At 54.4% G+C, this 14,071-nt stretch overlaps 6 protein-coding genes across 6 annotated transcripts; 5 read left to right on the top strand and 1 right to left on the bottom strand.

The window, feature by feature from the left end:
- Positions 1-523: 523 nt before the first annotated feature.
- On the top strand, positions 524-5,185 carry CTHT_0024600 (putative bud site selection protein; the record flags this gene model as incomplete). The annotated part of the gene is made up of 4 exons (XM_006692859.1): positions 524-541; positions 660-791; positions 884-3,863; positions 3,918-5,185. 4 exons carry the CDS (start codon positions 524-526, stop codon positions 5,183-5,185), a joined length of 4,398 nt encoding a protein of 1,465 aa, XP_006692922.1.
- Positions 5,186-6,120: 935 nt separating this feature from the next.
- CTHT_0024590 (1-(5-phosphoribosyl)-5-methylideneamino imidazole-4-carboxamide isomerase-like protein) lies at positions 6,121-7,129 on the bottom strand (the record flags this gene model as incomplete). Its single annotated transcript, XM_006692858.1, has 3 exons — positions 6,121-6,431; positions 6,558-6,759; positions 6,830-7,129. 3 exons carry the CDS (start codon positions 7,127-7,129, stop codon positions 6,121-6,123), a joined length of 813 nt encoding a protein of 270 aa, XP_006692921.1.
- Positions 7,130-7,475: 346 nt separating this feature from the next.
- On the top strand, positions 7,476-8,516 carry CTHT_0024580 (uncharacterized protein; the record flags this gene model as incomplete). Its single annotated transcript, XM_006692857.1, has 3 exons — positions 7,476-7,743; positions 7,794-7,885; positions 7,941-8,516. 3 exons carry the CDS (start codon positions 7,476-7,478, stop codon positions 8,514-8,516), a joined length of 936 nt encoding a protein of 311 aa, XP_006692920.1.
- Positions 8,517-9,281: 765 nt separating this feature from the next.
- Positions 9,282-10,332, top strand: CTHT_0024570 (uncharacterized protein; the record flags this gene model as incomplete). Its single annotated transcript, XM_006692856.1, has 2 exons — positions 9,282-9,976; positions 10,038-10,332. 2 exons carry the CDS (start codon positions 9,282-9,284, stop codon positions 10,330-10,332), a joined length of 990 nt encoding a protein of 329 aa, XP_006692919.1.
- Positions 10,333-10,773: 441 nt separating this feature from the next.
- On the top strand, positions 10,774-11,084 carry CTHT_0024560 (uncharacterized protein; the record flags this gene model as incomplete). The annotated part of the gene is made up of 2 exons (XM_006692855.1): positions 10,774-10,804; positions 10,912-11,084. The coding sequence occupies 2 exons, from the start codon at positions 10,774-10,776 to the stop codon at positions 11,082-11,084; spliced, it is 204 nt and encodes a 67-aa protein (XP_006692918.1).
- A 925-nt stretch (positions 11,085-12,009) lies between these two features.
- On the top strand, positions 12,010-13,732 carry CTHT_0024550 (cytochrome P450 monooxygenase-like protein; the record flags this gene model as incomplete). Its single annotated transcript, XM_006692854.1, has 6 exons — positions 12,010-12,036; positions 12,091-12,234; positions 12,331-12,460; positions 12,523-13,267; positions 13,335-13,514; positions 13,591-13,732. The coding sequence occupies 6 exons, from the start codon at positions 12,010-12,012 to the stop codon at positions 13,730-13,732; spliced, it is 1,368 nt and encodes a 455-aa protein (XP_006692917.1).
- Between the last annotated feature and the right edge of the window lie 339 nt (positions 13,733-14,071).

The following is a 14,071-nucleotide window of genomic DNA, read 5'->3' as shown; positions in this document are numbered from 1 at the left end:
TGATTCGTTGACTGCCGTTGATTGGACCTTGACGCTGTTGCTGCCAACGCAGCCAGCCACTCGACCCAATTCGATTCGACCTGGCTTCGCGATCTCATTGATCGACTAAAGGTTTAGCTGCGACATTTGCGACAAGTGGTTCAACCACCTGGAGCAACCCCTTTCTCAACTGCATTTCCTTTCGCCAGACTAGCTGGGCTCTGGTATCTTGTGTTGTTCGTTTCCTTTCTTCTGCTGCAACTTCGCTTTGGCGCTCGCACTCGAGTCGCATTTGCGGTTGCATCCTTTCGAGGGCCTTGAGACCTTCCAGATCGCAGCCATCGCAGACAGCGACCCCACCAGCCTCTCTCCTACAGCGGCAGGAGTGAGGAACAGCACCAGCCGGACCAGAACTAGAAGGGTTTCGAGGGAAACATCGCCCCCAATCAAACCCCCCCCCCGCCTTCGGATTTCCGCTTCCACTTCTTTGATTTCCGCTTTCTGCCACGAAGCGAGTCTCAATTCGAACCTGCACCTCCACTCGATGCCGACGCAGGAACCTGTATGTCGCATTTACGTTGTTGATTCCATGCAGTCCATCTAATTCAATCCACATTTCTTCGACGGCTTTTGCTTGGATTGGGGTTTGTTTTATTTTTCTTTTCGCTAACACCGGCCAGGTGCAGCCTCTGCGCATTGCAAAGAGCAGCACGATGCCGTCGCCGACGAAGTCGGGCGCCCAGCGTCCGCTCTCTGAGATAGCGCCGACGGAACAGCGCAGGAACTCACCCAACTGGAATCCCCCAACCAAGGTAAGCAGAGCAGATGACTGAGACATTATTCACATTCCGTTCCCTGGCTCTGGGCTCAGTGAATGAGACAGATGCGCTGACTGATGGGCCAGAGAATGACCCTGACCGACTCGTCCCCATTCCAGTCATCTCCCCTGGAGGGCGTCACATCGCCGCGACTGTTCTGGCAGAACCGCAGCTTTAACTCGGAAAACAGCTACAGCTCGTCGCCCACTTGTGCCCGTCGCGAGTCCCTCGAGCGCTTGCAGAAGGCTTCCCGCGTCAAGAATAGCAATATTCTGGCCCTCGAGCAGAAGAACGAGTACGATCCGTCCAAGCCCCCGCAGATCGAGCGTCCCCTTGCCAAAATCCAGCACAACGTGTTTGGCCGTAACAACGGTGTTACAGCCTTGCAGCCGACCGGAAATCGTCCTACTGGCCACCAGCGCAGCGAGAGCAAGACCACTCTTCCCGTCCTGACCAAGCCAGCAGCTCCCCCGGCATCCCATAGCACCTCGACCACCGCGACCACAACTAACCCGACTTCTTCGACCAACACCGCGGCCAAGGACCCGGCGCTGCGCCCCATGAGTCCCAGCAAGGACCAGCCGTCACCTCTCAAGTCGTCGCTGTCGTCTCGCTTCAAGAACAGCTACGACTCTCAAGGCGCCGCGTGGTCGGGCGATGAGCACGATCTGCCCCCTGGCCGCTCGCTGCATCGTCACCAGAAGAGCGTCACCTTTGACAATGCCCCGCCGCAGATCAACGAGTACGAAATGGTGACCCCGGATATTTCGTCCATTGACAGCAACTCGCGCGAGGGCAGCTTCTGCTCGGATGATGACGACGAGGACGATGACTACATGTACCATCACAACGGCCACTTCGATCCCGACGACAGTTTCGATGCTTCCCTCGAGGACACCGCGAAAACCCCGGTTGTCGGTCCCGATGACTGGCGCGATGACGACCATGATGACGGCGATGACGAGTACGAGAGGAGCCCCGCACCCGAGGACTTGAAGCTACCGGAGAGACCGTTTCACCGCCGTACCGACTCTGGAGCCTCGAACGGCGAGGGCAGGCCGCTTCCTCCCCTGCCTGGCGCTGCTCGGAGTCTGCCCAACCCTCCCGCACCATCTCATGCGGACTATCACTTTGGTAGCTTTGGTAACAGCAAGATGCCCCTTGAAGAGCGCCTCAGGCTCATGATGCTTTCCGACGACGGTAAAGCTGCCGTCGAGCAGCAGCGCGAGCGCCGTATGAGACGCGCCGCCAACCGCGACCGCTCTCTAAGCCGCACGCCGGAGACTGAGGGTCGCAGCCGCAGCTCTAGCGCCCAGCCGCAGTCCGATTATGATGAGGATAACGTTCCCGATATCTCTGGTCTGGGCGAGTACAAGCTGCCGCCTCGTATTTCGCGCGAATCCATTATGCGACGTGTCAATACCAATGAGCAGAACAAGCGACAGTCGGATGACAGCTTCTCGTCCCCCCCGGCCGCTACTAGCTCAGACGCTGCTCATAACAGCTACCCTTATGATCCCGATGAGCCTATCCCAAGCACCGAGCTCGAGGAAGATGTCGATGACAGTAGCAGTGTCATCATCAAGCGCGACCATGACGATAAGGAGTACGATGGCTATCACCGCCCGTATGAGCGCCCCCCCGAGACTCTGGATGATGAATCGGACGACGACGAGAAGAAACCAAATGGCTACAATGAGGTTAGCGACTTCTCCGAGGACGAACGTGCTACTCCCGACGACAACGACAAAGGCAAGGGCAAGCAGCTCGAAGAGGATCATATCGTTACCCCGAGGGCGGCTAGCCCTGCTCCTCCTGAATCTCCTGCTGAAGAGAAGCCCGTCACCCAGGGCTCGGCTTTGCTTGCTAATGCCCCGAAGCTTGAGCCCAACGTTAGCTTCTCTCAAAGCATCGACTCTGTCATCTCCAAACACTCATCGCTGTTCTCCAATAGTGTCAACTCCGTGCTACCGAAGCCGGACGAGTCGCAGGATATGTCCGAGCCTGAGAAACGTCAGTCGACGACTCCTGATATCGAGCCCCCACCGCACCAGAGGCCTTTTACCCCAGAGCAACAGCTTAGGGCATCGCTTAGCAAGCCCGAGTATGACGGTACTGGCTGGGGCTCTCCTGAGGAGTATGAGGATGAGCCGGGCACTCCTGAGTCGGTAATCCATCGTCCCATGCCTGACAGCGATGATGAGGAGGCTAGAGCGTCACCCGCCATTCCTGAGCAGTTTGCCACAGTCAAGTCTGCGGCCGGTTCGAAGCTCAAGACCCGGCCCTCGGCCACGCCTGCAGATCTTGCCGCCATGCGCGAGGCTCGTCGCCAAGTCAGCGGCCAGATTGCTCCCTACGAAGTACCCGAGGTGCCTGACATTCCGCCGATCCCAGAGCGCAACGTCAACCGCCCCAGCAGCACACCCCTTACCAACGAGGAGAAGGAGCTCACCGGTGAGAGCTTCCTCGAGCGTCACCCCAGCTTTAAGAACCGCAGCTTGACGCTCGATCTCGATTTTGGCCTGAGCCTGGATCAGGACTTTGAGCGTGTCATCGAGGCCCAAAAGGTTGCGTTCGAGAAGTTTTCTTTGGTCCCCTCTGCCACGTCGCCAGTCTTACAGTCGGAACAGCAGAAGTCTGCTCAGTACGGCAGCGACCTGGCATCTTCTACAACCACTGACAACATTGGTGCTAACGCCTTCCCCCGCAAACAGCGCGGTTACTTGATGCGCCAGAACACGAAGGTCGTCACGGCCAGCGACAAGGATACCGATGACCTCCGTAGCGCCCGTTCTGCCGGTAACTCCCCTGTCAAGCCTCTGCGCCCGCAGTCTTGGACTGTCGAGCCATGGAACAGTCAGGCTCGCAAACGTAGTCTGCGCAAGCGCACCCCGGCTACCGGTCCTGTCCCCCCGCTGCCTGGTCAGGAGAGCAATGCCGCCGGATTGTCGCGCAGCAGTGAAGAGGATCTGGCTGCCGAGATGATGCCCGAGGATGGTGGCGAGCGCGGTAGGCTGTTCGTGAAAGTTATGGGTGTTAAGGATCTTGATTTGCCTTTGCCAAAGAGTGAGTCTAACTCCCTATGTTCATTCAAACAGAGGAATGGACTAACCAGAGTAGATGAACGCACTTGGTTCAGCCTCACCCTCGACAATGGTGTCCACTGTGTCACGACCGCCTGGCTTGAGCTCGCCCGCAACGCCCCCATCGGCCAGGAGTTCGAACTGGTCGTCCCCAACGACCTCGAGTTCCAGCTAACCCTCAATGTCAAGCTCGAAAAGCCTAAGGCTCCTCCAGCCCCGGCTGTCCTGACCAAGAAGTCCCTGCCTACCCCGAGCAAGCCCAGCAAACCAAAGACATCCACCTTCAGCCGTGTATTCGCCTCACCCAAGAAGCGCCGCGAGATGGAGGCACGCCAGAAGCAGCAAGAGGAAGAAGAGCGCCGCTTGGCTGCGGCCCGCGAGGCCCAGGCCCGCCAAATGAAGGCCGCTGCTGCCCCGACCGCTTGGGATCTCCTCAGCCCCCTGGCCGGCGACGACGGTGCATTTGCTCGTGCCTATGTCTGCCTCAAGGAGCACGAGAACAAGTGCTTCGGCCGCCCGTACCATGTCGAGGTGGCACTCTTCAACGAGTGGGCCAAGGAGGATGCCGGCTTCGCTAGTAGCGTCAAGAGCAAGCGGAGCAACAACACCCTCGGCTCTTCAGGCAGCGGCGGCGTTGTCCGTCGCGCCCCTTACAAGATCGGCAAGCTCGAGCTACAGATGCTCTTCGTTCCTCGCCCGAAGGGCGCCACAGACGAGGACATGCCCAAGTCCATGAACAGCTGCATTCGCGAGATGAAGGCTGCCGAGGAGCGTCTGGCCCGCACCTGGGAGGGCCATCTCTCCCAGCAGGGTGGTGACTGCCCATACTGGCGTCGCCGTTACTTCAAGCTCGTAGGCACTAAGCTCACAGCGTATCATGAGGCGACGCGCCAGCCTAGGGCAACGATCAATCTGGCGAATGCTAAGCGGCTTATTGACGATCGTCGGACGCTCCTTGAAAAGGGCACGATCGACAAGAACGGCAAGCGCAGGAGGAGTGCGTTTGCTGAGGATGAGGAAGGGTACATGTTTGTTGAAGAGGGCTTCCGCATCAGGTTCAACAACGGTGAGGTTATTGATTTCTATGCGGATAGCACTAAAGAGAAGGAGGAGTGGATGCGGGTGCTTGGGGAGGTCATTGGGCGCGACTCGTTGCTCGGTGATGATGATATCGGCTCGAGTGGTGGTCGCATGAGAGGGAAGTGGTGCGAGCTTGTGCTGAAAAGGGAAGAGATGTTGAGGAAGAGGGCACAGGCTAGGGAGGAGAGGAGGGTTCATTCGAGGACGAAGAGCATGTACATTTGAGGGGTGAGGGTGAATTGACGATGTTTAGGGCTATGTTTGGGTCGGGTGTTGGATGATTGTTGGACGGGTTATGATGGGTCATGATGGATGACATGGTATGATATGGCATGGCATGATGGGAATGATGGAGTCGACATGATGGATGATGGATTATGGAAATGGACGATGCATCATGACGATGGATAGTTTGGATGGATGGATTGATCATCGGGCAGGGAAAGGCAGGTTGGGTCGTCTGGGGGTGGAGACGGTTTAGGACGTCACTCCTTTCCGCAAACCGCTTCCCCCCACCCCCCCAACCCCTCCCTTCTCCCTCCCTCCCTCCCTCTCTACCACTAGTTCACAGTCAAGCTGTCATTTCCCCTCTACAAAACAGATACCCTCTGTTTCAGTTGGGGATGTGGTAGATATCTGGCTGTCGTTAGGTCTCTTTTCTGCCCTGTTTTATCTTTTGTGGGGTTGACTGTTGGTTGATGTAGCGAGCACACTTTTTATCTCTTGTTGCGCGTGTTCTTAGTTTTAGTGGCAGTTTTCTTTCTCTCTCTTTCTCTCTGAATTGCTGTGTTTTTGCCTCTTGTGATCGTGATACTGGCGATGTGAGGTGTAACCGAGTCGGCGACGTGAGAAAAGGGTGAAGAAGTTGGAGGTCGAGGAGGACTGGTAAGGGGTAGGGAGTAGATGGGGGCCGGAGCTGGTGAGGTCGGCTGATAGGGGTTGTTTGCATGGATTAAGGGGCTGTCGCTTAGGTAGTATAAGAAATAGAATGTCACGGTCAGCATACCTATCGTTTTTTACCAGTTTCGGATTCCAACTTTTTCGTCTCCCTGTAGATGTGTGTATGGAAAGCCTATCAAACATCTAAAATCACAATATGTACACAGAACCTCTTGATCCATCACCTAACCTGCTCGCCCAACACGACTGTCCTCTGATCCTTACGCCTTCTGACTCTTCTCCAGTTCCTCCTCCCTCCGATTCCACTCCACACACTCTTCCAACTTGACCCCGCTGCCCCCAAAGCAGTCAAGTGCACTGCCAATAGTCAAATCAACCTTGCCACTAGAAAGCTCTTTGACCCTGTCGAGGTCTTCGAGGTTTCGGCCACCACCGGCATAGGTGACAGGGATGCTGCACCACTTGGCCAGAGCCGCGACCAACTCCGCGTCGATGCCTCGTTGTAAACCTTCGACGTCTGCGGCGTGTATGAGGAATTCGGAGCAGTATGGTTCGAGAGATTTGATGGTGTCTACACATGTTAGTGAGGAAAGCGTGAAGAGTGTAAAAGGGGCAAGGGATAGAGGTTAGAAGGTAAGGGAAGTCAAAATCGTTGGTCTTGGTGACATGAGAATGCGGAAGAAAAAGGGGTTCTTACCCTCGCAGACTTCAGTATCAGTAATAGTCTGCCACTTATCCATGGCAACAAACCACTTCGTCTCTCCCTCTGCCGTCTGCACTCTCCGGCAGCTCAGATCAATCACGAGCTTGTTCTTGTCCCCTCCCAGGGCAGCCAACACCGCGTCGAGTCTCTCCTGAGAAAACTTCCCTGAGGGAAAGAGGAAGGAAGTTATAATCACCTATTCACCCAGTCAACTGTCATGTCTATAAAACTATCATTGACTTGCATAAATTTGATTGGAAGCAAACCTTCTCGGCCCCAGCTTCAATCCACTCTGCCGCGTTCCTGTCATTGATTCCACCTCCCACCTGCAGACCTCCCGGCCAAGCAGCCAGAGCCTCCCTAGCAGCCTCAGTATTACCCGGACCTAACATAATCACATGCGCGCCGGTGAGGCCATTATCACGGTAAAGCTTTGCAAAGTAGCTTGGAGGGTGAGGAGAGACAAAATTGGTTTTCAATGAGCTGGTCTTGCTGTCGAGGGTACCTCCGACAATTTGCTTGACCTGCCCGGCGTGGAGATCAATGCAGGGCCGGAATCGGGTCATATCGTAGTTGTTATTGGAAACGATTGGATTTTCGGGGATGCAAAGGAGTATGAGAGAGAGAGGATGAAAGAAAGCTTAATGAGATGAGCGATGTATGACCTGTAAAGTTACAGCTTCGATGTTTCACGGCTACTGTGCTGTGGGGATGGAGGGGCAGCCTTGGCGCTGATAAGATAAATGCCCCAGCCTGGCCATTGAGGTTCTTCCTGTGGGTCCGACACCCGCTGTCAGTCGCAACCGCAGCTATGGGAAATTTTTGGATGGGCCTCCGCAGCCAGCGCGAGTTGGACAACCTATCAACATCGAACATCAAACACTCATAACTTTTCACAGAAATTCAGCCATAATGCCTGGGTTATTAGGCAAGCGCAAGTCGCGGGCCGAGGAGGATCCTGAAGCGGTTGCTAAGGCGCAAGAGCTATTGCGGAAGCATTTCGAGGCACAGTTTAAGCCAATAGATCTTGCGCCGTTGCCGAGGAGAGCAATTGAGAGCGAGGATGAGGAGGATGAGAGCAGTGAAGAGGGGAGTGATGTGAACTCTGGTGAGGGTGATGAGTGGGATGGGATATCTGGGGATGAGGATGGGACTGAAAGTGAGGGTGATGAGAGTGATGGTATGTGCATCCCCGGTGTTGGAGGAGCGGGCAGTGCTGACTGGTTACAGATGAGCCTCATGTTGTTCAGGTAGTTGATTACTCCAATGACTCTTCTGCTGCAGATGGAAAAATGAGCAAACAGGAGCTCAAAGTCTACCTGGTAAGCTCCTATACGTCCCATCTCGGCAAACCTCACCAGCTAACACAGGACCTAGTCCTCTCGCCCACCAGACCCAACCCGAAAATCTTCCTCCTCCAAACCCAAACCATCCAAAAAGTCCACCGATGACTCTTTTCCAGAAGACAGCGCAGAACTCTTAGCGAACGACTTGGCCCTCCAACGGCTCATTGCCGAATCTCACATCCTCTCTGAAGCCGGCGCGAACCCCTCCCACTGGCAATCCTCCCACGCCGCAACAACCGGCACAAACACGCGTGCCTTTGCCACAGGGCGCATCGCAAAGAAGACCACCGACATGCGCATCCAAGCTTTGGGCGCGAAAGAGAGCATCCTCACCCAACAAAAGATGCCCATGAATATGCGCAAGGGGATCGTCAAGCACCAAGAGGAGAAGGAGAAGAAGCGCAGGCAAGAGGCGCGCGAGAATGGGATTGTGTTGGAACGGGAGGTGAAGAAGAAGAAGACTGTTAGGAAGAGGAGGGAGAGGCCGGTGGATTTGCCGGCTGTGGGTAGGATGAGAGGAGCTGAGTTGAGGATTAGTGCTAAGGAGGCGGCCGCTATCGCGCGGGAGGTTAGGGGGCCACAGGGGCGGGGGAAGAGGAGAAGGTGAGGGGGATAAGGTTGGTGGCTGCCAGAGCCTCGGTTTACGCGTGATGCTTTCGGAGCCCACCATATGGTTGACCTTGGCTGTGTGTTAGCAGCTGGATGGCTGTCTGGACAGCTGACGGCTAGCACAAGGCTAATGGTGCAGGATGGCTTTGAGCAGCTACCGGCAAACTTGTTGGACCCGTTTCCGCATTTAACCACATGGGTTATGAGACGGTTTGCTGAATACGATCTTGACTGACATGTGGAATGGAATTTGAGAATGGCTGAAAGCAAAAGGGCTGCTATATACGCAGGCAAGTTCACTTTAGAGCTAGACTGGGGTTAAGACACGGATACTCTCTGGACAAAGGTGCAGTAATGGACACTTTTTTGGCCACTGGCCCATCTTGAAGGCTATTATTTCTGCCAAGTGACGCTGAAATAGCCACGATGTGATTATGTGAGTCCGAGTTTGATATTACTATGCCCATGGCCTGCTTCAAATCGTCCTCATGGGACTTGGAAGGTGATCTCGACTTGATCAGAAAGGACGTCGTTGAGCAACTCTAGTGGAGTTTGAATCCAAGAACTAAGCCGAAAATTACCGTAACATCGAGCAGCACTGACTGCATTCCATGAATCTTCCATCTTCCAAATCTCAGATCATCCCAGAAGCTTTGAGATCCCCAACAGTGTCATCATTTAGAACTCGCGCCTTACACCAGTTTCACGACACAGCTTCAAGGTTTCGTTTTGAACAGTAAAACACTATAGCCTGAACCCAAAAATGCCGCCTCCTATTAACCATCCCTCCCTCCGCCCCTACCCCGTCAAAGTCCACAACTACCTCCCCCGCCCAACTCCCGACAACCCCAACCAGGACCCCAATCGCCCACTCCAAGTCTACGAACACCTCACTACTTTCTCCTCTCTTGACTCAAACCCCCAAAATGCCCTGGTTTTCATCGGCGGCCTGGGCGACGGCCCACATACCATCCCTTACGTCCGGCGTCTGGCTGAGCACCTCGCTACTACAGAAGGTGGCAAAAAGTGGGGGGTATTTGAGGCGCGGCTGACCAGCGCCTTTACGGGGTTTGGGCATTCGAGTCTGAAGCAGGATGCTAAGGAACTCGGAGACCTGGTGCGGTATCTTAGGAGTGAAGTTGTCGGATCCAAAGGGAAGGTTGTTCTGATGGGACACTCGACGGGATGTCAGGATTGTTTGGAGTATGGGACAAAGTATGGCCCAGAATGGGAAGAGGAAGAGAGAGTGGATGGGTTTGTGTTGCAGGGACCGGTGTCGGATCGCGAGGCGGTAACAGTGAGTGAGGATATGGAGGAGGTAAGGAAGAGTTTGGCGGTTGCGAGGGAGATGGTTGCTCAGGAGAGGGGGGAAGAAGTGATCAGGAGGGAGGAGATGCCTAAGGGGTGGAGGGCCATTCCTGTGACAGCAGGGAGGTGGTGCTCTTTGGTTGATATTGGGTGAGTTTTCAAACTTTCGCCGTTTTTTGGTCTATTCCGAGGATCAAGCTGACCTTGGCAGTGGTGATGATGATTACTTTTCCTCTGACCTGCCGGACAGCACCCTTCAGCAAATTTGGGGTAAATTATCCAAGCCTGTGTTGATTCTACCATCGGGAAAGGACGAATGGGTGCCAGCTAAGATTGATGTTCCCGCGTTGATGAAGCGGTGGATGAGCTTCTGTGCCCCGGGGATTGCGAGCCCACTGAGTGGCTTTATTCCTGGGGCAAATCATCGGGTCGATAACGAAGAGGGGAAAGTGTGGCTAAATGAGACGGTTGGGAAGTTCTTGGAGGAAGTGGACGCGAGGGAGTGAACCACATCTTAGGCCGTTTTCCAGCGTTTGGGGAGGTGGTCGGCGATCTGAGAAGCATGGCGTAATTTACGACCCTCGATACGAGACGCTGTAACAGACGTACGTGCACTACCCCGCTGTGGATCCCGAGTCCCGCTGCCCCCTCATCAACAGTCGGCGATAGGCCGGAGTGGGGCGGGGAGCGGGGAGATCGTGTTCGGCGATTGTGCAAGCGAAAAGCAGATAGTTCGTGCAGGTTGCCGGTTGATTTGAGGCGGGAAGTTGGGAATTTTTAAAGGGACGGGATCTTATTTCACGAATGATCGCAGTTGTAGATCTCATTAAACAAATTTCAAAAAAAAAAAAAAAACAAAAACTAACGATATTTAAAAAGGCTATCCTGTACTTTAACACCACCTACTTAGCCAACTCTCGACCCTCGCCTAGCGCCCTCCTCTCAAAATGTGCTTCCAAACTTCTTGCCCTAACTGCTGTACGTAGCACCCCTTCACGCGACACCTTTCACAAGTTCACCCACCATAGGACCAAGTGAACTTTTTTTGCCATCTCTCTGCTCTGTGCCACTAACACTTCCTACAGCTAAGACGACCTGGCGTGGCTGTGGCGGCCACATCGCCAACGTCTTTGCCAACGTCGCTGAGGACCAGTGGTGTACGTGCGAGCCCAAGGTTGAGGTCAATGGCAAGCAGTATCCCCCACAAGTGGGAAAGGGGACGCGGGTAGCTGCTGAAACGGAGAACAAATCTTCTTGAGAGATGGTGAGAGTTAGAGGGAGTAGATGACGTTGGGGATAGAGGAGTCTTATACCACAACTCTATCTACTAACAGAGCTGAGTTTTTCTTCTATGTCATTCCGTTGTGAAAGCTCTGGCGCCTTTATTGGGGTCCTGCCATGTGGTCAGCCACACCATCATTCATCGATCGACCCAGCGATCTATAAAGGAACCGACTTGGCACCCTTTTTTCTGTGCTAACGAATCAAACGGCCGGTCGGCTGCCTGACTGGTAGGTATTGAGCCGGAGCTTGCCGTGCGGTGCATCGGATGGACCTGAGGTGGCCAGCCAGCGAGGGGGTTGGCTTCGGAGCCAGTAAGGTGTGACGGCATTGGCTGGCATGGGATTGGACGGGACAGGCCCATCTCCATTAGAGATATCAGCGAGATAACACTGGACACACATGTAGCGTAAACGTGGGAGCTTATTCGTTCAACGAAGGCGCTTTTGATCACCATCGCCTTCTAACCATGGCATCGCAATCCTCTCTGTAACTCTTCCCGCCCATTAGTCCTCACAATGATCCTTCTACCCCTCCTCATTCTCTTGCCCCTTATCCCCCTCCTCCATCACCTATATACCTGTCTGACCTCTCCTCTCAACGCCATCCATGGCCCGTGGCATGCAAAAGTCACCCGGTTTGTTCTGAAGTGGCACGAATTCCACTTCAACCGGACGCGGTATCTCCATTCCCTGCACAAGCGTTATGGGCCCGTAGTACGCATCGCGCCGGATGAGGTGGCGTTTGCGACGCCTGAAGCTGTGAAGACTATTTATTGTGAGGGGGGAAGTGGATATGATAAGACGAGGTTTTATGATTTGTTTAAAGTTTATGGAAGGAGGTATGTCTGACTCCCGCGTGTAAGTTGAAGTAGGAATCTTGGCTGATTTGGCGGCAGGACGATGTTCACTACTCTAGAGAAGGACGAGGTATGTTAGAAGTGCCTGGTTCTCACTATAAGCGTCTGATGCTGAGGAGGGCAGCATGCTCGTAGGAGACGGTTAATCGCTGACCGCTACGCCAACACGAACGTCCTGAGACCGCAGTCGCTTGGGGGTATCGCCCAAAATGCGACGAACTTTGTCCGGAGGTGTTTTGAGTCTGTCGGAGGGAGTCTTGATATTTATGTATGTGTGCTCCTTGAAGGTTCAAGATTTTGCGCTAACAGCCATCAGATTTGTGAGTGAACATGACCAAAATCGGCGAACTACTGTCCTGACCAGCCAGGTCTTCACGCTTATGCCTTCGACTGCATCACGCATCACCTGTTCGATCCCTATGACACCAAATCTCTACAGGACGTCAAAGACGAGGAGGTCATGCGTGAAGTGACCTTCGACGATAGCTTACAGAGTGAGCTCTCCTCATCGCCTACCTTTGGAAACAATCCTCGGATCCGGTACTCACGCTCCCAGACCGTCTCCTCAAGCATTATCACCCAACCATCCATCGTCTGCTCGGCAACGCCCTCCGCACGCTCTTCAACGCTAAACCTCGCGAGACACCCCTGGCCGATGCTTTCGTCCTCGACAAAACCACGTCTCCCTCTCTCTCCCCAAGCCCATCCCCTTTTACGCTCCTGCACCGGCTCAGGCAAAGCCTTGACAAAAGTGAGAAAGCCGACTACGACGACTCGGGGTCTGCTCAGGGAACATTCATCCCCGACTCCCTGGACATCGCAGCCGAGTGTCTAGATCACATGGCCGCCGGTATTGACACCACCGGCGACGCACTCTGCTTCCTAATGTGGGAGCTTTCCCAACCAAGGTCGAGACATGTCCAACGTAAACTGCAGCAAGAACTCCTCGCTGCTAAGTCGAACGGGGTCACGGATAACAAGCTTGCGCAGCTGCCGTACCTAGAAGCAGTGATTATGGAGGGACTGCGTTGCTGGCCGGCTATTCCAATGAGTTTGCCGAGGGTCGTGCCGTGGGATGAGAAAGGGGGGAAGGAGATTGATGGGTGGTGGGTACCGAGTGGTACCGTGGTAAGCTGTCAGGCGTATTCGGTGCATAGGTTGGGAATTGATAGTAAGGGTGAATGGTTTCCTGAGGAAGCGGAGGGATTTCGGCCAGAGAGGTGGCTTGGAGGTGAGGCCGAGGAGTGGAAGAAGCGGTTCTTTGCGTTTGCTACTGGAGGGAGGGGATGCATTGGGAAGCAGTAAGTCCCTTTCGAGTTGAATGTGATCAATCCTGGTTCTTGGGCGTTGAGTTGACGTTATGAACAGCCTAGCCCTCGCCGAGATGAGGCTGCTCCTCAAGGAGGTCTACTCGCGCTTCAGCACGTTCCCTGACGACAGCATGACGCAGGAGGATATGGACATGTCGGACCAGTTGATCTCGTCACGGCCGCGTGGCCAGCGATGCTTGCTGCGGTTCGTGCCTCTGGAGGACCTGGCTGGCAAGCAGTAAGCCTTTCATTGGCAGGTTTGACTTAATTTGAACACTATTGGAGGTTGTCCACCGCCGGCTAACTGGTCCCAGTCACGGCTCTCCGACACCTGGCCGGCAGCAAATGGCTGCTGAAGAACCCGAAAGTACGGTATGGCGAGTCAACTCAACATGTAAAGGCATAGCCAACTCTTATGTAGAGACGTTGGATAATGAGAGCCTTGGGGCTGCGTAGTGTGTATGACTATACAAAGAGCAAAGAGCACTTCTGCCTTCACAAGGCAACCAACACAACATTTGAATCCAATGATAGATTCCACTTTGTTCGGGCATCGGCCTCTTGGACAAATGACGGGTTGTCCTCTTGGCCTTGCCGTTGGCCTGATCTGGCCAACCAAGACAATCTCCCGGCAACCAGCGAGCGACAATGACTGGACCGTGTGGTCAGACTGTGCGATCCAGCCAATCCCACGGTCCGACTCCCGCCGACAACCAGGCACTCGGGGTGGCTAGACGGTTAAGAAAAAGAATAGAAAAAAATGTTTCGGGTCATGAAATGTTGTAACATGGAAAC

This window comes from Thermochaetoides thermophila (assembly GCF_000221225.1).
Source record: "Thermochaetoides thermophila DSM 1495 unplaced genomic scaffold scf7180000011816, whole genome shotgun sequence".
Taxonomy (NCBI): Eukaryota; Fungi; Ascomycota; class Sordariomycetes; order Sordariales; family Chaetomiaceae; genus Thermochaetoides; species Thermochaetoides thermophila.
Note: the sequence above shows the minus strand (reverse complement) of the source record. Positions and strands in the feature narration are given on the sequence as shown.